This window comes from Ranitomeya variabilis, chromosome 5 (genome assembly GCF_051348905.1).
Source record: "Ranitomeya variabilis isolate aRanVar5 chromosome 5, aRanVar5.hap1, whole genome shotgun sequence".
Taxonomy (NCBI): domain Eukaryota; kingdom Metazoa; phylum Chordata; class Amphibia; order Anura; family Dendrobatidae; genus Ranitomeya; species Ranitomeya variabilis.
Window position 1 is genome coordinate 440,118,941 of NC_135236.1, and position 23,846 is coordinate 440,142,786.

The 23,846-nt window shown below is 43.1% G+C and overlaps 1 protein-coding gene across 14 annotated transcripts in view; it reads left to right on the forward strand.

Annotated features, from left to right (window-relative positions):
* SYT1 (synaptotagmin 1) overlaps positions 1-23,846 on the forward strand; it is a 1,039,255-nt gene that overhangs the window by 1,009,668 nt on the left and 5,741 nt on the right. For all 14 annotated transcript variants that reach the window (XM_077265350.1, XM_077265357.1, XM_077265356.1 and 11 more), the window contains one exon: positions 20,806-20,939. In XM_077265350.1, the coding sequence (XP_077121465.1) occupies positions 20,806-20,939 (134 nt within the window). The remainder of the gene's footprint in view (positions 1-20,805; positions 20,940-23,846) is intronic.

Consider the following 23,846-nt stretch of genomic DNA (forward strand, 5'->3'; position numbering starts at 1 on the left):
TGTGGTATGGCACAGTAAGGAGACACCATACATCAGTAGACACCGTTCTTACTGCACTATATAGAAGAGAACAGCAAGGTCTTGGTGTGCCATAATAACAACTCTATGTATAGAGGAATACATGAAAAACAAAGATGGGATAAAGGATGGACATTATTAAACAGTCTATTCATTGGTGTATAAAACTCTCAAATTTAGCGTAATTCGCCGTTGCACAAAAATGTTTCATTTTGATGAAAGCTCCACCACTTTTCTGGAAATCGATGGCATTTCGCAAAAGAGTATAGCTAATCTCTGAAGTGGCATAAATTATATCAGAAATGTAATCCAGCCCATGATTGGAGTACATTTTTTTTATTTTTTGCACACAGGTAGCATGAATGAAATGCACCAAATTCATTATGAGGTATTCCCATTTTACTCCAATGGACTGCTAATTAAGTCTTAATTAGCGATGATCGAATCGAATAGTGAAAAATCCGGATTTGGGAAAATCCGCACAAATAATTTCTAATATCCTTGTATTTGTACTGAATAAGGAATCCAATGGAAGTTAATGGGAAAGCCAAATATTTTTCTGTTGGTTTTGGGGCCTTAGAAAAAAGCTGACATGGAAGGGAAAGAGCTAAAACTAAATGGAAGCAATATGGAGAAGGTGCCTGCATAACCTTCTGACTCACATATGGTATCTGGAAATAATGTTGTCAGACTATTGCACAGATTTTACAGATTTTTAAAAAATCTACCAAACCAAACCAAACATTTTTTTAAAGGGAAAATGCTAAGAAACATTCCTTCATAATTACATGTATATAACACAAAATAAAAATAAAAAAAGTGAGGACCCTCTCTCCTGCCAAATAGGTAGCAAGATAGTGGAATACAAATTCCTCATCCCTTTACAATGGCATTTTAAACATGCCCATTTGAATTTTGGGCTTTGCCCGCCACCACCATCATCATGTCCATCACCATGTCATTATGCGGCCCTTGCTGACAATTAGCAGAGTGCCAGCAGGAGCCGTGAAACCTGAGTTTGGTAATGGCCCTATATCATACATTTGTGAGGGCTCTCACTCCTACATTTGGGAGGTCCCTCCCTCCTGCCAAATAGTTAGCAAGATAGTGGAATATGCCCATTTGAATTTTGGGCATCGTCCGCCACCACCACCTATTTTTTAAAACAATACAAAATGATGATTTTTTTTCAATCGTCTTGCTGACACACTCTAAATGTGGAGTAATGAAGATTATTTCCCCTGTAAATTGCCATATACGATTATCTCTACCCAGATTGCGCCAGTCTCACAACTGCTAGATACAGAAACGCTATTTTTTAAACCAATAGAAAGTTATGATTTTTTTTCAATCATCTTGCTGACACACTCCAAATGCGGAGTAATGAAGATTACTGCATCAGCTAAATTGTCACGTAAGATTATCTGTACCCAGATTGCTCCAGTCACACAACTGCTAGATAAAGATACGCTATTTTTTAAAACAATGATTTTTTTTCAATCGCCTTGCTATAACACACCAAATGTGGAGAATTAAGATTATTGTACCTGCTAAATTGTCATGTACAATTATCTTTACCCAGATTGTGCCAGTCGCACAACTGCTAGACAAATATTAGGTATTTTAAGTGGAAAATAGAGATCTACAGCATGTACACTACCGTGCAAAAGTTTAGGGTCACTTAAAAATGTCCTTATTTTTGAAAGAAAAGCACAGTTTTTTCCAATGTAGCTAACATTAAATGATTCAGAAATACACTCTATACATTGTTAGTGTGGTAAATGACTATTCTAGCTGCAAACATCTGGTTTGTAATGCAATATCTTCATAGGTGTATAGAGGCCCATTTTCAACAACCATCACTCCAGTGTTCTTATGGTACTTTGTGTTTGCTAACTGTGTAAGAAGGCTAATGGATGGTTAGAATACCCTTGTGCAAGTATGTTAGAACAGCTGAAAACAGTTTGTCTGATTAGAGAAGCTATGAATCTGACCTTCCTTTGAGCTAGTTGAGAATCTGGAGCATTACATTTGCTGGTTCCATTAAACTCTCAAAATGGCCAGAAAAAAAGAATTTTCATGTGAAACTTGACAGTCTATTCTTGTTCTTAGAAATGAAGGCTATTCCATGTGAGAAATTGCCAAGAAACTGAAGATTTCCTACAACGGTGTGTACTACTCCCTTCAGAGGAGAGCACAAACAGGCTCTAACCAGAGTAGAAAAAGATGTGGGAGGCCCCGCTGCTAGTGTTGAGCGATACCGTCCGATACTTGAAAGTATCGGTATCAGAAAGTATCAGCCGATACCGGCAAAGTATCGGATCTAATCCGATACCGATACCCGATACCAATACAAGTCAATGGGACTCAAGTATCGGACGGTATCCCTGATGGTTCCCAGGGTCTGAAGGAGAGGAAACTCTCCTTCAGGCCCTGGGATCCATATTAATGTGTAAAAGAAAGAATTAAAATAAAAAATATTGCTATACTCACCTCTCCGACGCAGCCTGGACCTTACCGAGGGAACTGGCAGCGTTCTTTGCTTAAAATGCGCGCGTTTACTGCCTTCCGTGACGTCACGGCTTGTGATTGGTCACGTGCTGCCCATGTGGCCGCGACGCGACCAATCACAGCAAGCCGTGACGTAATTTTCAGGTCCTGAATGCCTAATTCTAGGCATTCAGGATTTGAAAATTACGTTACGGCTTGTGATTGGTCGCGTCGCGGTCACATGGGCGGCGACCAATCACAAGCCGTGACATCACGGGAGGCAGGAAACGCGCGCATTTTAAAATTACGTCACGGCTTGTGATTGGTTGCGTGCCGCCCATGTGACCGCGACGCGACCAATCACAGCAAGCCGTGACGTAATTTCAGTTCCTGAATGCCTAATTGAATGCTGTGATTGGTCGCGTCGTGGTCACATGGGCGGCACGCGACCAATCACAAGCCGTGACGTCACGGAATGCAGTAAACGTGCGCATTTTAAGCAAAGAACGCTGCCGGTTCCCTCGGTAAGGTCCAGGCTGCGTCGGAGAGGTGAGTATAGCAATATTTTTTATTTTAATTCTTTCTTTTACACATTAATGTTGTTTCGATACCGATACCCGATACCACAAAAGTATCGGATCTCGGTATCGGAATTCCGATACCCGCAAGTATCGGCCGATACCCGATACTTGCGGTATCGGAATGCTCAACACTACCCGCTGCACAACTGAGCAACAATACAAGTACATTAGAGTCTGTAGTTTGAGAAATCGATGCCTCACAGGTCCTCAACTGGCAGCTTCATTAAATAGTACATGCAAAACGCCAGCATCAACGTCTACAGTGAAGAGGCGACTCCGGGATGCGGGCCTTCAGGGCAGAGTGTGTTGTGAATTCCGTTCTCGAACTCCCTCCTGTGGTCATGAATGGTACTTCGGTGAGTTCTGTCCTTGGACTCCCTCTGGTGGCTGTGAGTGGAGCTGCTGGTTCTGAGATTCCTTCTCCAGCTGCCCTCGTTTGGGGCTAGGCTGATTCTCTATTTAACTCCACTCAGATCGTTACTCCATGCCAGCTGTCAATGTTCTAGTACTGGTTCAGATCTCTCCTGGATCTTTCTGAGGACCTGTCTACTCCAGCACAAGCTAAGTTCCTGCTTGTTCATTTGTTACATATGGTTTTTCTTGCTAAGTTCTAGTCCAGCTTGCTATCATGAAACTACCTGGCTAGCTGGAAGCTCTGGGGGTGCAGAGTGGCACCACCGCATCGTGAGTCGGTGCGGGGGTATTTTTTGCACACTCTGCGTGGTTTTTTGTAGCTTTTTGTGTGGACCGCAAAGATCCCTTTTCTATCCTCAATCTGTTTAGTTAGACTGGCCTCTCTTTGCTAAAACCTATTTCATCCTGTGTTTGTGATTTCCTCTTATCTCACAGTCAATACTTGTGGGGGGGCTGCTTTTACCTTTGGGGAAATTTCTCTGAGGCAAGTAAGGCTTTGTTTCCTTTCTTTAGGGGTAGTTAGCTCTTAGGCTGTGAAGAGGCGTCTAGGCAGAGTCAGGCACGCTCCACGGCTGTTTCTAGTTGTGTTGATAGTAGGGTTTGCGGTCAGCAGAGTTCCCATTTCCCCAGAGCTCGTCCTGATTCTGTGTTTAACTATCAGGTCATTCCTGGTGCACCTAACCATCAGGTCCATAACAGTACAGCTGGCCTGCAAAGTGTTAATGCATCTCAATAGAGGGAAAAGAGAAGTTCTGAGACCATTTTTTTTTTCTCTGCAGTGTGTTTTGCCTTTCTTTTCCCCTTAAACTCTGGGTGGTTCAGAACTTAGGTGTGGATATGGACATTCAAGGTTTGTCCTCTAGTGTAGATCAACTCGCTGCAAGGGTACAAAACATTCAAGATTATGTAGTTCAGAATCCTATGTTGGAGCCTAGAATTCCAATTCCTGATTTGTTTTCTGGGGATAGATCTAAATTTCAGAATTTCCAAAACAGTTGTAAACTGTTTCTTGCTCTGAAACCCCGCTCTTCTGGTGACCCTATTCAGCAAGTAAGAATCATTATTTCTTTGTTGCGTGGCGACCCTCAAGACTGGGCATTTGCCCTGGCGCCAGGAGATCCTGCATTGCGTAATGTAGATGCGTTTTTTCTGGCGCTGGGTTTGCTTTATGATGAACCGAATTCTGTGGATCAGGCAGAGAAAATTTTGCTGGCTTTGTGTCAGGGTCAGGATGAAGCGGAGGTATATTGCCAGAAGTTCAGAAAGTGGTCTGTGCTTACTCAATGGAATGAGTGTGCCCTGGCAGCAATTTTCAGAAAGGGTCTTTCTGAAGCCCTTAAGGATGTATTTGATGAGCCCAAGTCTAGTACCCTACCTCCTCATAGGGATTGTGATTGTGCTATTAATTTGATTCCTGGTAGCAAGTTCCCTAAGGGACGACTTTTCAATTTGTCTGTGCCAGAACACGCCGCTATGTGGAGTTATATAAAGGAGTCCTTGGAGAAAGGGCATATTCGCCCGTCGTCGTCACCATTGGGAGCAGAGTTCTTTTTTGTGGCCAAGAAGGATGGTTCTCTGAGACCTTGTATAGATTACCGCCTTCTTAATAAAATCACGGTCAAATTTCAGTACCCTTTGCCTCTGCTGTCTGATTTATTTGCTCGGATTAAGGGGGCTAGTTGGTTCACCAAGATAGACCTTCGAGGGGCGTATAATCTCGTGCGTATTAAACAGGGCGATGAATGGAAAACAGCATTTAATACGCCCGAGGGCCATTTTGAGTACCTGGTGATGCCATTCGGCCTTTCTAATGCTCCCTCTGTGTTTCAGTCCTTTATGCATGACATATTCCGAAAGTATCTGGATAGATTCATGATCGTATATTTGGATGATATTTTGGTCTTTTCGGATGATTGGGAGTCCCATGTGAAGCAGGTCAGAATGGTGTTCCAGGTCCTTCGTGCTAATTCCTTGTTTGTAAAGGGATCTAAGTGTCTCTTTGGAGTTCAGAAGGTTTCCTTTTTGGGCTTCATTTTTTCCCCTTCTACTATCGAGATGGATCCTGTTAAAGTCCAAGCTATTTATGATTGGACTCGGCCTACATCTGTGAAGAGCCTTCAGAAATTTCTGGGCTTTGCCAATTTTTACCGTCGCTTCATCGCTAATTTTTCTAGTGTTGTTAAACCATTGACTGATTTGACCAAGAAGGATGCTGATGTGGTGAATTGGTCCTCTGCGGCCGTTGAGGCTTTTCAGGAGTTGAAACGTCGTTTCTCTTCGGCTCCTGTGTTGTGTCAGCCAGATGTTTCGCTCCCTTTTCAGGTCGAGGTTGATGCTTCTGAAATTGGAGCAGGGGCTGTTTTGTCTCAGAGAAGCTCTGATTGCTCTGTAATGAAGCCATGCGCTTTCTTTTCGAGAAAGTTTTCGCCTGCTGAGCATAATTATGATGTTGGCAATCGGAAGTTGTTGGCTATGAAGTGGGCATTCAAGGAGTGGCGACATTGGCTTGAAGGAGCCAAGCATCGCGTGGTGGTCTTGACAGATCACAAGAATCTGACTTATCTCGAGTCTGCCAAGCGGTTGAATCCTAGACAGGCTCGTTGGTCGCTGTTTTTCTCCCGTTTCAATTTTGTGGTTTCGTACCTTCTGGGTTCTAAGAATGTGAAGGCTGATGCCCTTTCAAGGAGTTTTGTGCCTGATTCTCCTGGGGTTCCTGAGCCGGCTGGTATTCTCAGAGAGGGGGTAGTTCTGTCTGCCATCTCCCCTGTTTTGCGGCGGGTGCTGCAGGAGTTCCAGGCTGATAGACCTGACCGTTGTCCAGCGGAGAAACTGTTTGTCCCTGATAGATGGACTAATAGAGTTTTCTCTGAGGTTCATTGTTCGGTGTTGGCTGGTCATCCTGGGATTTTTGGTACCAGAGATTTGGTGGCTAGGTCCTTTTGGTGGCCTTCCTTGTCGTGGGATGTGCGTTCTTTTGTGCAGTCTTGTGGGACTTGTGCTCGGGCTAAGCCCTGCTGTTCTCATGCCAGTGGGTTACTTTTGCCTTTGCCGGTCCCGAAAAGGCCTTGGACGCATGTTTCCATGGATTTTATTTCAGATCTTCCTGTTTCTCAAAGGATGTCGGTCATCTGGGTGGTTTGCGATCGCTTCTCTAAAATGGTCCATTTGGTACCCTTGCCTAAATTGCCTTCTTCCTCTGATTTGGTTCCATTATTTTTCCAACATGTGGTTCGTTTGCATGGCATTCCGGAGAACATCGTGTCTGACAGAGGTTCCCAGTTTGTTTCAAGGTTTTGGCGGTCCTTTTGTGCTAAGATGGGCATTGATTTGTCTTTTTTTTCGGCTTTCCATCCTCAGACAAATGGCCAAACCGAACGAACCAATCAGACTTTGGAAACTTATCTGAGATGCTTTGTTTCTGCGGATCAGGATGATTGGGTGACCTTCTTGCCATTAGCTGAGTTCGCCCTTAATAATCGGGCCAGTTCGGCTACTTTGGTTTCGCCTTTTTTTTGTAATTTTGGTTTTCATCCTCGTTTTTCTTCAGGGCAGGTTGAGCCTTTGGACTGTCCTGGTGTGGATTCTGTGGTGGACAGGTTGCAACAAATTTGGACTCATGTGGTGGACAATTTCACCTTGTCCCAAGAGAAGGCTCAACGTTTCGCTAACCGCCGTCGCCGTGTTGGTCCCCGACTTCGTGTTGGGGATTTGGTTTGGTTATCATCTCGTTATGTTCCTATGAAGGTTTCTTCTCCTAAGTTTAAGCCTTGTTTCATTGGTCCTTATAAGATTTCTGAAATTCTTAATCCTGTATCATTTCGTTTGGCCCTTCCTGCTTCTTTTGCCATCCATAATGTGTTCCATAGGTCGTTGCTGCAGAGATATGTGGCGCCTATGGTTCCCTCCATTGATCCTCCTGCTCCGGTGTTGGTCGAGGGGGAGTTGCAGTATGTGGTGGAGAAGATTTTGGATTCTCGTATTTCGAGACGAAAACTTCAGTACTTGGTCAAATGGAAGGGCTATGGTCAGGAGGATAATTCCTGGGTTGTTGCCTCTGATGTCCATGCTGCCGATTTAGTTCGTGCCTTTCATTTGGCTCGTCCTGATCGGCCTGGGGGCTCTGGTGAGTGTTCGGTGACCCCTCCTCAAGGGGGGGTACTGTTGTCAATTCCGTTCTCGAACTCCCTCCTGTGGTCATGAATGGTACTTCGGTGAGTTCTGTCCTTGGACTCCCTCTGGTGGCTGTGAGTGGAGCTGCTGGTTCTGAGATTCCTTCTCCAGCTGCCCTCGTTTGGGGCTAGGCTGATTCTCTATTTAACTCCACTCAGATCGTTACTCCATGCCAGCTGTCAATGTTCTAGTACTGGTTCAGATCTCTCCTGGATCTTTCTGAGGACCTGTCTACTCCAGCACAAGCTAAGTTCCTGCTTGTTCATTTGTTACATATGGTTTTTCTTGCTAAGTTCTAGTCCAGCTTGCTATCATGAAACTACCTGGCTAGCTGGAAGCTCTGGGGGTGCAGAGTGGCACCACCGCATCGTGAGTCGGTGCGGGGGTATTTTTTGCACACTCTGCGTGGTTTTTTGTAGCTTTTTGTGTGGACCGCAAAGATCCCTTTTCTATCCTCAATCTGTTTAGTTAGACTGGCCTCTCTTTGCTAAAACCTATTTCATCCTGTGTTTGTGATTTCCTCTTATCTCACAGTCAATACTTGTGGGGGGGCTGCTTTTACCTTTGGGGAAATTTCTCTGAGGCAAGTAAGGCTTTGTTTCCTTTCTTTAGGGGTAGTTAGCTCTTATGCTGTGAAGAGGCGTCTAGGCAGAGTCAGGCACGCTCCACGGCTGTTTCTAGTTGTGTTGATAGGAGTAGGGTTTGCGGTCAGCAGAGTTCCCATTTCCCCAGAGCTCGTCCTGATTCCGTGTTTAACTATCAGGTCATTCCTGGTGCACCTAACCACCAGGTCCATAACAAGAGTGGCAAAGAAAAAGCCATATCTGAGACTGGCTAATAAAAGGAAAAGATTAATATGGACAAAAGAACACAGACATTGAACAGAAGAAGATTATAAAAAAGTGTTATGGACAGACGAATCCAAGTTTGAGGTGTTTGGATCACACAGAAGAACATTTGTGAGACACAGAACAACTGAAAAGATTCTGGAAGAGTGCCTGATGCCATCTGTCAAGCATGGTGGAGATAATGTGATGGTCTGGGGTTGCTTTGGTGCTGGTAAAGTGGGAAATTTGTACAAGATAAAAGGGATTTTGAATAAGGAAGGCTATCACTTCATTTTGCATCCCCATGTCATAGCCTGTGGACAGCGCTTGATTGGAGCCAATTTCATCCTAAAACAGGACAATGACCCAAAGCACACCTCCAAATTATGCAAGAACTATTTAGGGAAGAAGCAGGCAGTTGATATTCTATCTATAATAGAGTGGCCAGAGCAGTGACCAGATCTCAACCCTACTGAGCTGTTGTGGGAGCAGCTTGACCATATGATACACCAAATGTGCCCATCAAGCCAAACCACCTTGTGGGAGGGGATTCTGGAAGCATGGGGTGAAATTTCTCCAGATTACCTCAGCAAATTAACTGCTAGAATGCCAAAGGTCTGCAATGCTGTAATTGCTGCAAAGGGAGCATTCTTTGCCGAAAGCAAAGTTTGAAGGAGAAAATGATTATTTCAAATAAAAATCTTTTTTTTGAACCTTGTCAATGTCTGGACCAGATTTTAAATTCATTTGGCAACTCATTTGATTAATAAAAGCATGAGTTTTCATGGAAAACACAAAATTGTCTGGGTGACCCCACAATTTTGAACAGTAGTGTACTTGCAATGATGAGAACACCCGGGTACCTGCCTTTCACCCTCCCTCCTATTAAATCTCTCCCCACTTAAATTCCTACCTAACAAACAAGTAATCTCTTGACAATCTTCAGCTTTTAAAGAGCTTTTTGGAATAAATAACGCTCACTATAACTTTCTATTGATGTTCCTATACTCCTTTCACTTTTCCTACGCTGAAACTACACTCTCCCTACACTGTTTCCGGCTGCAATGTGCGCAAGATGGTGCCGGCAGCCTTTAAATATCCCCCTATGATACTGGACGGCCAGGCAATCACAGTAATGCCACAGCAAAGATGGCACCTGCATTACTGTGATTGTCAACCCAGTCCAGCATATTCGTTGGCTGCAAATAAAGCAACAAGCATGCTGTGTGGGTCACTCATATATACCGAGGCGAATACCTAATTACTCAGCGAGTATCTAATAGCCCCAAATAATACCATACTATTCATGCGAATAACGAATAGCGCCAAATGTAGTCGCTCATCACTAGTCTTGATTAATTATCCCCATGGCGCCCGAAGGGGCAATTTTGCTTTTGATTATGGTTCTAATTACATAGAACCTGGTTCTAATTATGTAATAGCAAAGTAGAAGGTATGAACTGTTGGGGATGGAAGGTATAGACGTTACTTAGTTAAATTGGTTGAAAAAGACTGAAGTCCATCAAGTTCAGCCTTTCTCCACCAATTATTGATTTTTTGGGCCCTAAATTATCTATAGTCCACAATGTTATGTGTACTGAGGTACTGACTAGAGTTGAGCGAATTTCTTTGGGTCCCCACTTATTCGGCAAGCGATAGAGCTTACCAAATAAGCTGCAGAGGGAACCCGGATACATGGAGTGCGCCAGCTGATCAGCCCAACACAAAGGCGCTCCATGCATGTGCTGTGACAGTGACACAGCCATGACACATGCAGCTGCAGAGCCAATCAGCTGTTCAACCGACGTGATCCATGTATCCGGGTTCCCTCTGCACCTTATTTGGTAAGCGCTATAGCTTGCCGAATAAGCGGGAACCCGAAGAAATTCGCTCAACTCTCGGAATAACTCCAATCCACCAGGTCTTACTGTATTTATTTAGAGAATAAGCAATATAATAATTAGTTTCAACAATGGTAGAATATTTTAATCTTACAACTTGGGATAAAATATACTCCGTATTTCCAAGTTTCAAGATTTGTATCTGTAATAGGTAATTCTTTTTATGAATGTTGGACACTGATAATGATGTAAAAAGTGTTTTTTTACATGGCTCCTAACTTAGTGAGCCATCCATTCTCTCTTGGCTTCTGAGAAGGCAGTACGCCATCTGCTCCTCTGTGTATTTGTGCTTGCTTAGTCTCTGGAGAGCAATGTCTAGTGGGATGTTTTATGTCATGCACTTGATAGACTCCCTCATGCTACATTGGTTATGAAGATGGGCAGCATTCTCCACAGGCCTATCGAGCTATACTTTTTTTTAGCTTAAAGTCTGTGCTTCCAGGTGTCTGAACAATCAAACACAATTTAAAATCCATCTTTTTTTCCAATCATCTTTCTCTGATTGAAAGCATCTTTGGCAGAATTTTGTCTACAAAGTCTGTAAAGCGGTCAGCGGCAGCAGGAACAATTGCTTTATCAATTCCTCATAAAATGTTGTTGCGTACTGCCTGAATGTCTAACTCTTTTCTTTTTTTAACCTGAAAAAACATCAAATATACCAAGCAGAAAATAAATTGTTTCCATATTCTAACAAGGCATTTGTGAATTCTCAGCTATAGTGACTCATTCGAGTGTGTAAAATTTTGTTGGAATTAAATGTCGCAAAATTTGGTGATAACATAGAGCATAGACAGCTGAAAAATCTAGGAAAAGGCGCAGTAATTACTGATGGATGGAATGGAAGAATGCTTCTAATACAAATGCATGGACACATGTACTGTATATCCTGTCGTTGTATGCATATTAATATGATAAATGGAGCAGAAAATATATGTAAAGGTCCACCAAAATGTTTCACTTACTTGGTAAAATAGTACTGTACACTATAGCCCCCATTCATCAAAGTGATTATGTTACGCCAAAATTCTGGTGTAAATCACTTTGAATAGTTGCAAACATTTTACTCAGCGTGGAGATGTGCAAAATTTTTACGACTTTTGCCATTTCCTCACCAGTGTTGTCCACTTCTACCAAAATGGGCAGAGCTGAGATGGGATGGAGCAGAGTGGGGTAAGTAAGAGTAAGTAAGATTTATGACAAAGTGCACAGAGGCGCACATCACTTTTCAGACATGCCTGATTCATTAGATAAGTACTCTCATCAAAGTTTTTATCATCTTAATATAGTGCAATTCTTATGTTATATGGCACTGTGTACTTACAATTGCTCATTTTGATCTTCTACCCAGCTGATTCTTATATTTTCCATTAAGTCTAGGACATTGCATTATTAAAAACTGACTAGCTGAATCCTTCTAAGCTCTATGTAGAAACAGGGGGTCAATTTTCCCTACATAAGTCATAGGGAAAAGTCACTGGCAGAGGGGAGGAGTGGAGCACCTGGGCCAGGAGTTGAAGAGGGGAATGATTTCTGCAGGGAAAAAAGACTTTCTGTTTTTACATAGAACAAAGAAGAATTTACTGGTTAGAAAGGCAAAATGAGCAATAGTACACAGTGTTATATAATATGATGACTGCAATATAGAAAAACTTTGATGTGAGGAGTGTTTCTTTAAGAGATTCACACTTCTTAATGAAACTGGCGCCTCTGAATCCAGCACTACCTCTCATCGAGACCAGCATGAACAATGCCAGTCTTGATGAATAAGGTAAGGTGCTTTACTCTTAACTTGTGACCAAATATATGACCTTCTATGTTGCTGATGATCACCTATATCCTGATTAGAGATAATCACTACTCTGAATTTCTGGGCAAAGGAAGCTGCTGCCAATTTACGACATGGCATTGTGGTCAATACATACTGATGTTTACACCCTTTTTGCTTTGTATACAGGATATAGTGCCCTTATATATCAGCTAATAGGCATTATTTCATTGTTCTGGTCACATGTAGTATGTGAACATTCATCCCGTTCAAGTCTTCTCTGTTAGAACGCAATTCTCAGTGTAATTTGATGTAGTTCCAGAGCCGTAGAATAGGCATTCAATTGTATTTTAATATATTACACCAACTGCTCTGGGACAAGCATGGTAGCATCAGTTTATTGGGAAGTTTACATTCAACATTACAAAGTAATCTGGTTATATTTATTCTAATAAATCTATTGGTTGATTAAGGCTGGTTTCACATTCACGGTTGTGTCCGCAGTGTTTCTGACACATACACCCTCATGCATCTTGATTTCCTATCATTAACATTGTAGACGCAGGTGCCTGCGCTTGCATGCGTTCGCCCGCGTTTGCTTACGCATGCGTTTTTTTGCGGTGTGCAGCGGGGCACAGCTAATGCACCATGTTGGAATTTTTGAGGCTTTAAATTTCAGTCAAATATGGGCAGGCATGCGCATGTAGATGAGTGCGTTAAAAAAGCGGATTACTGTCTATGGGAACGCATGTGTATGCATGTCTTTGCGTACGCATGCGTTCGATGTGCTTGCGTACTTTGGACTGCGCATGTCCAGGAACTGATTTAGACACGCCCATTGAGACACGCCCTCCTGGAAATATCAAACGCATGGGCATAAAAAGTGCAAACGCATGTGAAAATGCATACAAATGCTGCGGGTTTTTTGCCGTCATGCGTAAGCTGATGCGGATAAAAAACGCTGCTTTTGCATGCGTTTGCGGTTGCAGACGATACGCTGAGGATACAACTACAAATGTGAAACCAGCCTAAGTGACTAAAAGAACCCAGATACATCCAACAACTCTTGGTCGAATTTTTGGCTTGGATATGTCTTCTATAAGAAAAGGGAGGAAGTCACTGCCAGAAACATCAGGTAGCAGTTTATCTACGCCAACATTAAAATTGAACATTTCAGATCGGTTTCTAAAGAAAAATAGTTTGAAGGCCATACACAAATAAAAAATCGGCCACTACTAATGAAATCATGAGGTTAAGCAAACTGTACTGTACCTTGGCACAATAAAGTAGGGATGATAGCATTGCTTTGTTCTGTTCACATCATTGTTATAAGTCCTGTTGAAAGGTAGCATTTTCAGGCAAAAAAAAGAAACAACTTTTCAACCAGATGCAAACAACTTGATGTAAACTTAGCCTAAGGAAGCATTCTTATAGTAACAACTTAACATGTATTAGTATATATTCACTCAGGATATTTTGTACTGTAAAAGCTCAAGAACTTAATGGTAGAACAAATCCATGTGGTATGCATCAATAATTCAAACCCGTAGCTTGATATGGACCCACATTTGCCTCAGCATGCCATATCATGGAGATTGTCATGAATCCCAATGGCTAGGGATAGCAAGGGACAAGCAAAGTAATACAAAATATCGGACGAGCTCTAGGGTGATGGAACCTGGGCTGACCGCTGCCCTACGCCTGACAAACGCAACTAGAGATAGCCAGGGAGCGTGCCTACGTTGGTTCTAGACGCCACGCACCAGCCTAAGAGCTAACTAGTACTGCAGAGAAAATAAAGACCTCACTTGCCTCCAGAGGAATGAACCCCAAAAGGTATAGTTGCCCCCCACATGTATTGACGGTGAAATGAGAGGAAGGCACACACATAGAGATGATATATATAGGTTCAGCAAATTGAGGCCCGCTGTAAACTAGAAAGCAGAACGATACAAAAGGGGTCTGAGCGGTCAGCAAAAAACCCTAATCAAAAAACCATCCTGAGATTACAAGAACCCATGTGCCAACTCATGGCACATGGGGAGAACCTCAGTCCACTAGAGCTACCAGCTAGCATAGAGACATAATAAGCAAGCTGGACAAAAAAACCAACAACTGAAAATCAGCACTTAGCTTATCCTGAAAGATCTGGGAGCAGGTAGGCAGGAACCAAACAGAGCACATCTGAATACATTGATAGCCGGCAAGGGAATGACAGAAAGGCCAGGTAAAATAGGAAACACCCAGCCTCTGATGGACAGGTGGAAACCAAAGGCCGCAACCCACCAAAGTCACCCAGTACCAGCAGTAACCACCAGAGGGAGCCCACAAACAGAATCCACAACAGTACCCCCCCCCTTGAGGAGGGGTCACCGAACCCTCACGAGAACCCCCAGGGCGATCAGGGTGAGCTCTATGGAAGGCGCGGACCAAATCAGTCGCATGAACATCGGAGGCGACCACCCAGGAATTATCCTCCTGACCATAACCCTTCCACTTAACCAAATACTGGAGTTTGCGTCTGGAAACACGAGAATCCAAGATCTTCTCAACAACATACTCCAATTCTCCCTCCACCAGCACCGGAGCAGGAGGCTCAACCGAAGGAACAACGGGCACCTCATACCTCCGCAACAACGACCGATGGAACACATTATGAATAGCAAACGATGCTGGGAGATCCAACCGAAAAGATACAGGGTTAAGAATCTCCGAGATCCTATAAGGACCGATGAACCGAGGCTTGAACTTAGGAGAAGAGACCTTCATAGGGACAAAACGAGAAGACAACCACACCAAATCCCCAACAAGAAGTTGGGGACCCACGCGGCGACGGCGATTAGCAAACTGCTGAGTCTTCTCCTGAGATAACTTCAAATTGTCCACCACCTGGTTCCAAATCTGATGCAGCCTGTCCACCACCACGTCCACTCCAGGACAATCCGAAGACTCCACCTGACCAGAGGAAAAACGAGGATGAAACCCCGAATTACAAAAAAAAGGAGAGACCAACGTGGCAGAACTAGCCCGATTATTAAGAGCAAATTCGGCCAGTGGCAAAAAAGCAACCCAGTCATCTTGATCAGCAGAAACAAAACACCTCAAATAAGTTTCCAAGGTCTGATTAGTTCGCTCCGTCTGGCCATTCGTCTGAGGATGGAATGCAGACGAGAAAGACAAATCAATGCCCATCTTGGCACAAAACGTCCACCAAAATCTAGACACAAACTGGGATCCCCTGTCAGAAACGATATTCTCCGGAATCCCATGCAAACGAACCACGTTCTGAAAAAATAAAGGGACCAACTCAGAGGAGGAAGGCAACTTTGGCAAGGGCACCAAATGAACCATCTTAGAAAAGCGGTCACACACAACCCAGATAACGGACATTTTCTGTGAAACCGGGAGATCAGAAATAAAATCCATGGAAATGTGCGTCCAAGGCCTCTTCAGGATGGGCAAGGATAACAACAACCCACTGGCCCGAGAACAGCAAGGCTTAGCTCGAGCACACACTTCACAAGACTGCACAAAGGTACGCACATCCCTAGACAAGGAAGGCCACCAAAAAGACCTGGCCACCAAGTCTCTAGTACCAAATATTCCAGGATGACCAGCCAACACAGAAGAATGGACCTCGGAGATGACTCTACTGGTCCAATCATCCGGAACAAACAGTCTTTCTGGTGGACAACGATCCGATTTATCCACCTGAAACTCCTGCAATGCACGTCGCAAGTCTGGGGATACGGCGGACAATATTACCCCATCCCTAAGGATACCAGTAGGCCCAGAGTCTCCAGGAGAGTCAGGCACAAAACTCCTGGAAAGAGCATCTGCCTTCACATTCTTTGAACCTGGCAGGTAAGAAACCACGAAATTGAAACGAGAAAAAAACAACGACCAACGAGCCTGTCTAGGATTCAAACGCCTGGCAGACTCAAGGTAAATGAGATTCTTGTGATCAGTCAAGACCACCACACGATGTTTAGCACCCTCAAGCCAATGACGCCACTCCTCAAATGCCCACTTCATGGCCAAAAGCTCCCGATTACCCACATCATAATTGCGCTCGGCGGGCGAGAATTTTCTAGAGAAGAATGCACATGGCTTCATCACCGAGCCATTAGAACTTCTCTGTGACAAAACCGCCCCCGCTCCAATCTCGGAAGCATCAACCTCAACCTGAAAAGGAAGTGAAACATCTGGTTGACACAACACAGGAGCAGAAGAAAACCGGCGCTTAAGTTCCTGAAAGGCCTCCACGGCCGCAGGAGACCAATCAGCAACATCAGCACCCTTTTTAGTCAAATCAGTCAAAGGTTTAACAATACTGGAAAAATTAGCAATGAACCGACGATAAAAATTAGCAAACCCCAAGAACTTCTGAAGGCTCTTAACAGATGTAGGTTGTGTCCAGTCACAAATCGCCTGAACCTTGACGGGATCCATCTCAATAGTAGAAGGAGAAAAAATGTACCCCAAAAAAGAAATCTTCTGGACTCCGAAGAGACACTTTGAGCCCTTCACAAACAGAGAATTGGCCCGCAGAACCTGAAACACCTTCCTGACCTGTAGAACATGAGACTCCCAGTCATCAGAAAACACCAAAATATCATCCAAATACACAATCATAAACTTATCCAGATATTCACGGAAAATATTGTGCATAAAGGACTGAAAGACTGACGGAGCATTGGAGAGTCCAAAAGGCATTACCAAATACTCAAAATGGCCCTCAGGCGTATTAAATGCGGTTTTCCACTCATCACCCTGTTTTATCCGCACCAGATTATACGCACCGCGAAGATCTATCTTAGTGAACCACCTAGCCCCCTTAATGCGAGCAAACAAATCAGTCAATAATGGCAATGGATACTGATACTTGACTGTAATCTTATTCAGAAGGCGATAATCTATACAAGGCCTCAGGGAACCATCTTTTTTTGCCACGAAAAAAAAACCTGCTCCCAGAGGGGACGAAGATGGACGAATATGTCCCTTTTCCAAGGACTCCTTAATATAATTCCGCATAGCAGTATGCTCTGGCAGTGACAGATTAAATAAACAACCCTTAGGGAACTTACTGCCAGGAATCAATTCTATAGCACAGTCACAATCTCTATGCGGAGGGAGCGAATTGAGCTTAGGCTCCTCAAAAACATCCCTATAGTCAGACAAAAACGCAGGGATCTCAGAAGGAGTAGATGAAGCGATTGAAATCGGAGGTGCATAATCATGAACCCCCTGACATCCCCAGCTTAACACAGACATTGTTTTCCAGTCCAGGACAGGATTATGAGTTTGTAACCATGGCAGACCAAGCACTAGTACATCATGTAAATTATACAGTACAAGGAAGCGAATCACCTCCTGATGAACGGGAGTCATGCGCATGGTCACTTGTGTCCAATACTGCGGTTTATTCATAGCCAATGGTGTAGAGTCAATTCCCTTCAGAGGAATAGGAACTTCCAGAGGTTCCAGACTAAAACCGCAGCGTTTAGCAAATGACCAATCCATAAGACTCAGGGCAGCGCCCGAATCCACATAGGCATCGACAGAAATGGAAGACAATGAAAAAATCAGAGTCACAGACAAAATGAACTTAGGCTGCAGAGTACCAATGGCAAAAGATTTATCAACCCTTTTTGTGCGTTTAGAGCATGCTGATATAACATGAGCTGAATCACCACAATAAAAACACAATCCATTTTTCCGCCTATAATTTTGCCGTTCACTTCTGGACTGAATTCTATCACATTGCATAGTCTCAGGTGCCTGTTCAAAAGACACCGCCAACTGGTGCACGGGTTTGCGCTCCCGTAAACGCCGATCAATCTGAATGGCCATAGCCATCGACTCATTCAGACCTGTAGGCGTAGGGAACCCCACCATAATATCCTTAATGGCCTCGGAAAGACCATTTCTGAAGTTTGCAGCCAGGGCGCACTCATTCCACTGAGTAAGCACCGACCATTTCCGAAATTTTTGACAATATATTTACGCTTCATCATACCCCTGAGAGAGGGCTAATAAAGCCTTTTCAGCCTGAATCTCCAGGTTGGGTTCCTCATAGAGCAATCCCAATGCCAGAAAAAACACATCCACATTGAGCAATGCAGGATCCCCTGGTGCCAATGCAAATGCCCAATTCTGAGGGTCGCCTCGCAGGAAAGATATTACAATCTTGACCTGTTGAGCAGGGTCTCCAGAGGAGCGAGATTTTAAAGAAAGAAACAATTTACAATTGTTCCTGAAATTCAGGAAGGTAGATCTATCTCCAGAAAAGAACTCTGGAATAGGAATTCTAGGTTCAGACATGGGAGTGTGAACAACAAAATCCTGTATGTTTTGAACTTTTGCCGCGAGATTACTCAGGCTGGAAGCTAAACTCTGGACATCCATGTTAAACAGCTAATATCAGAGCCATTCAAGGGTTAAGAGGAGGTAAGAAGCAGCTAGACAGCAATTAAGGGCTAGGCAGCAAAACTCTGAAGGAAAAAAAAAAAAAAATTTCCCTTAAACACTTCTTTTTCTCCTGCTTCAGCCCAAACAATTAACACTTTGTGGGCCGGCTATACTGTCATGAATCCCAATGGCTAGGGATAGCAAGGGACAAGCAAAGTAATACAAAATATCGGACGAGCTCTAGGGTGATGGAACCTGGGCTGACCGCTGCCCTACGCCTGACAAACGCAACTAGAGATAGCCAGGGAGCGTGCCTACGTTGGTTCTAGACGCCACGCACCAGCCTAAGAGCTAACTAGTACTGCAGAGAAAATAAAGACCTCACTTGCCTCCAGAGGAATGAACCCCAAAAGGTATAGTTGCCCCCCACATGTATTGACGGTGAAATGAGAGGAAGGCACACACATAGAGATGATATATATAGGTTCAGCAAATTGAGGCCCGCTGTAAACTAGAAAGCAGAATGATACAAAAGGGGTCTGAGCGGTCAGCAAAAAACCCTAATCAAAAAACCATCCTGAGATTACAAGAACCCATGTGCCAACTCATGGCACAAGGGGAGAACCTCAGTCCACTAGAGCTACCAGCTAGCATAGAGACATAATAAGCAAGCTGGACAAAAAAACCAACAACTGAAAATCAGCACTTAGCTTATCCTGAAAGATCTGGGAGCAGGTAGGCAGGAACCAAACAGAGCACATCTGAATACATTGATAGCCGGCAAGGGAATGACAGAAAGGCCAGGTAAAATAGGAAACACCCAGCCTCTGATGGACAGGTGGAAACCAAAGGCCGCAACCCACCAAAGTCACCCAGTACCAGCAGTAACCACCAGAGGGAGCCCACAAACAGAATCCACAACAGGAGATATTCATCCACAGAAGCCATATCATGGAGATGTTCATATACAGAACCCATATCATGGAGATATTCATATATAGAACACATATCATGGAGATATTCATACACAGAACCCATATCATGGAGTTGTTCATCCACAGAAGCCATATCATGGAGATATTCATCCAGAGAAGCCATATCATGGAGATATTCATCCAGAGAAATCATATCATGGACATGTTCATCCACATAAACCAGCTCATGGAGATATTCAACTACAGAAGCCATATCATGGAGATATTCATCCACAGATCTCATATCATGAAATCATGAAGATGTTCATACACAGAACCCATATCATGGAGATGTTCATCCACAGAAATGATATTATGGACATGTTCATCCACATAAACCAGCTCATGGAGATATTCAACTACAGAAGCCATATCATGGAGATATTCATCCACAGAAATCATATCATGGAGATGTTCATACACAGAACCCATATCATGGAGATGTTCATCCAAAGAAACCATCTCATGGAGATGTTCATCTACAGAAGCCATATCATGGAGATATTCATCCACAGAAGTCTATGGATCTATAATTTTTAACTATAAAGACTACATACACAACAGAATAGAGTTCCCAAGCAGCTGCCATTAAGGCAATTAGCCCTTAAAGGGAATCTGTCAGAAGGTTTTTGCTATGTAATCTGAGAACAGCGTGATGTAGAGGCTGAGACCCTGATCCTAGAGATTTTTCACTTACTGGGTTGTGCACTGTTGCTTCAATAAAATCAGTGTTTTATCAACACCTAGTCAACTTGCTCTGTGTAACCCCACCATCATCACTCATATATACAGTGTACACAGAAATCTGCCCATGGTGTGAGTGGGATTATATAGGGCTCAGCATTTAGAGCACTGCTAAATCTGTAGCAGAGAAAACAGGGTTTTTAACACGTCTCTGTCCTACATCATGCTGCTGTCTGATTACATAACAAAACCTGGAGACAGATTCCTTTTAAGAACAGTATCAAATTTTTGTAGCACTGTATTATACCTGTGCACCAAAACATATATACATGACTTCTCTATAACTAAATGTATACTCCGGTTAAAGTACTCTGACGTCGGCAATATGCTATGTGAACTTAGCTCCTCCATGGTCCGTCACACGTCTTATTGTTATGGTTCATATTATGAGAAATCATTAGCCAGATTTCACACAACCGCCTACACTGTTTGCACAGAAATGTTAAATACCAGTTTATAAACCTTTTTTATTCCGCATACTTACTTCTAATTAAATTTAAATCTTCCCAGATCCCTATGTGAAAATTCATCTCATGCAGAACGGCAAGAGACTGAAGAAAAAGAAGACAACTATTAAGAAGAATACACTTAATCCCTACTACAATGAGTCTTTTAGCTTTGAAGTACCATTTGAGCAAATTCAGGTAATCTGAAACATCACCTTGGATCATCCAAACATTGTTCTATCTGATTTTGCTTTGGAAGGGCTGTAATGAGTGTTGTAATTACTGCTATGCTTTCAGGCCACATTATATATTATTCTACTCCGCTTTTCAACATCCCTTTTAAAATGATATTTCCAGATCAGGGTAAAAATGTGAGGAACAGGAGGGTGTTATCAGGCCATCCTTTTCACATTTTTCACTTAATGTCCACTAATCGGGCTGCGATTTAGCTGCCACCATGTCCTGAGATAGGTGGCCTTAAGTATAGACCCTCAGTACCGTCTCATTACATAAGTACCAAACTCATAATGTGACATTATATTTAAATAGCAATGGCTCTAATAGAAACATCTCTGACTAAATAGCAAGAGGAATCCAGACAAATGTCATACAGATAAGAGCAAATGAAATTTTCTGCTTTTCCTCCCATCATGTTCGATGGTACTGTACCATAATTTGCCTTATCGCGGGCTGTCACTGTGAATAGATATGTAATGCGGATTCACAGGTGCTCGTTCCTTCCAGATAAGAAGAATATACAGTATATATTCCGCATAGTCTTCCATACAAATGTCTTGTTGTTTTAGTGTCATCAGAATCTATTTGTTATTGTAAAATGATAAAACATATATATTTGATTCTTACTTCTAAAGTGAGATGTACACACGTCCCTTTGTGGATGCAACATTTATACATAGAATATAAATATTTGGATGAAAATGATTCACTATTGTAGATTTGCAGTAACATATCCATGCAAAGCTTTGCTCCTATTGGCTTACATCATTGGGAATCTGTCGGTTTTTTGCCACCTAATCTTAGAGCGGCATAATAATGGGAAGAGTCCCTGATTCCAGTGATATGTCACTTACTTGGCCGCTTGCCATAGTTTTGATAAAATCACTGTGTAATAATCACTACTTATAAGCACCACTTATTGAGGTTTTTCAGCCTATGCGCTGTGTTCACAGAAAGCTGCAAATCAGTGGGGTGAGGTTAAACAGTGCTCAATATTGAGAAAACTGCAGCAGATAAAACCATAATTTTATCAAAACTTCAATAAGCAGTCCAGTAAGTGATATATCGATGAAATCAGGGTTGCTACCCCTACATCCTGCTGCTCTTAGAAAAAACTTGGTGACAGATTCCCTTTAAAGTTAACCTGTCACCAAGTTTGGCCGATAAAGATACGGCCATCACCTTTCAGGGCTGATACACACCATTCTATAATGCCCTATATCTGCCCCCAACCCGACCTGCAAGAGAAGAAAAATAACTTTTATTATACTCACCTGAGGGGCGATCCAGTACGATGAGCTTTGCTGGTCTTGGTCCGGCACCTCCCGTCTTCTTACGATCCCTGTCCTCCTGCTTGCTTCATGTGGATGGCGCATCCCTTTGTCATCCACACATCTCCTCGGCACAGCGCTCTGGCGCAGGTGCACTTCTCTGTCCTGTCAAGGGCAGAGCAAAGTACTGCAGTGTGCATGCGCTGGGGCTCTTTAACCTTTTCTGGCACCTGCACACTGCAGTACTTTGCTCTGCCATCATCAGGGCAGAGAAGTGCATCTGCACAGGAGCACGGTGCCGAGATGTGTCATCCACACGAAGCAAGCAGGAGGGAGGCATCGCAAGAAGAAGAGAGGCGCCGGACGAAAACGAGCAACACCCATGGGACCGAACCGCCCCGCGGTGAGTATAATAAAAGTTATTTTTCTTCTATTACAGGTCAGGTTGGGGGCAGATATACAGCATTATAGAATGGTGTGTATCAGCCCTGAAAGGTGGTGGCCATATCTCTTATTGGCCAAACCTGGTGACAGTTTCCCTTTAAGTATCTTTTCCTAGAGATAAGTCATTTTGCATGATTCTTTTTGCTCAGTCATCTGATGTTCCTGCATTGATGACTTTGTTAAATAGAATTCAAATTCATGTATTTTTTTTAATCCAGGGAGTTAGCTAACGAGTTCACTTATTTCTGTGATAATGTTATCCATACATTTAATTGGAAATATTCTTAGGTTTAACTTGGATATAATCTTAAAACATTTATTTCAAATTCTTAATGAAGAGGAAAAAACTGGGAAAGAATAAAGCGCAAAAGGGTCTTACCTGGTGACAATGGAGCGTCAAAGAAGTAGGATGCACTCACCTTGTTATGTGTTATGTTGCTAGAGGTAACACATAATGGGCATGTAAAACAGCTGCTGCATAGATACCGGTCAGGAAGTAGACCAAGGGTACAGGAAGGAGGCTGGAGGTATCACTTATGCGTTGCTGATAGCAGATAATTGATAAAGTACAACATTTATTAACAGGTTAAACATCAATGTGTTTCGAGGTCACACAGGACCTATTCATCAGGACAAACCTCCTGTGCTGATGAAGAGGTCCTGTGTGACCTCGATATGCGTTGATGTTTAACCTGTTTATAAATGTTGTTATTTTATCGATTATCCGTCATCAGCAGTGCATGAGTGATATCTCCAGCCTCCTTATTGCAAATTCATGAAAAGGCATATGCTAAAAATATGTGCCTCAGACCCCTCTTTCTCCTGGTGAGGCAATCTACATTCGCCACATTAGCAAAAGAAGAATGGACATGCTAATGTGACTGCCCAACAAGTATGGCACAAAGTATCCCGAAAGTAAGGAATTATCCATGTAAAAGATATTACGGATGAAGTTTTGATATTGGTCTCACTTCTGATGAATGAATCAATCCTGTAATGAAAGGAAATCTCAACCAATGCCACTGAAACATGCTGCCCATTAACCACTGCACCATAGACTTGACTAAACAACTGATTTGGGCACTGGCAAACATACAGTAGACCAAAAAAGAATCCCTGAGCAAGAAGAGTATATGGGCCCTTTACAGTCCAA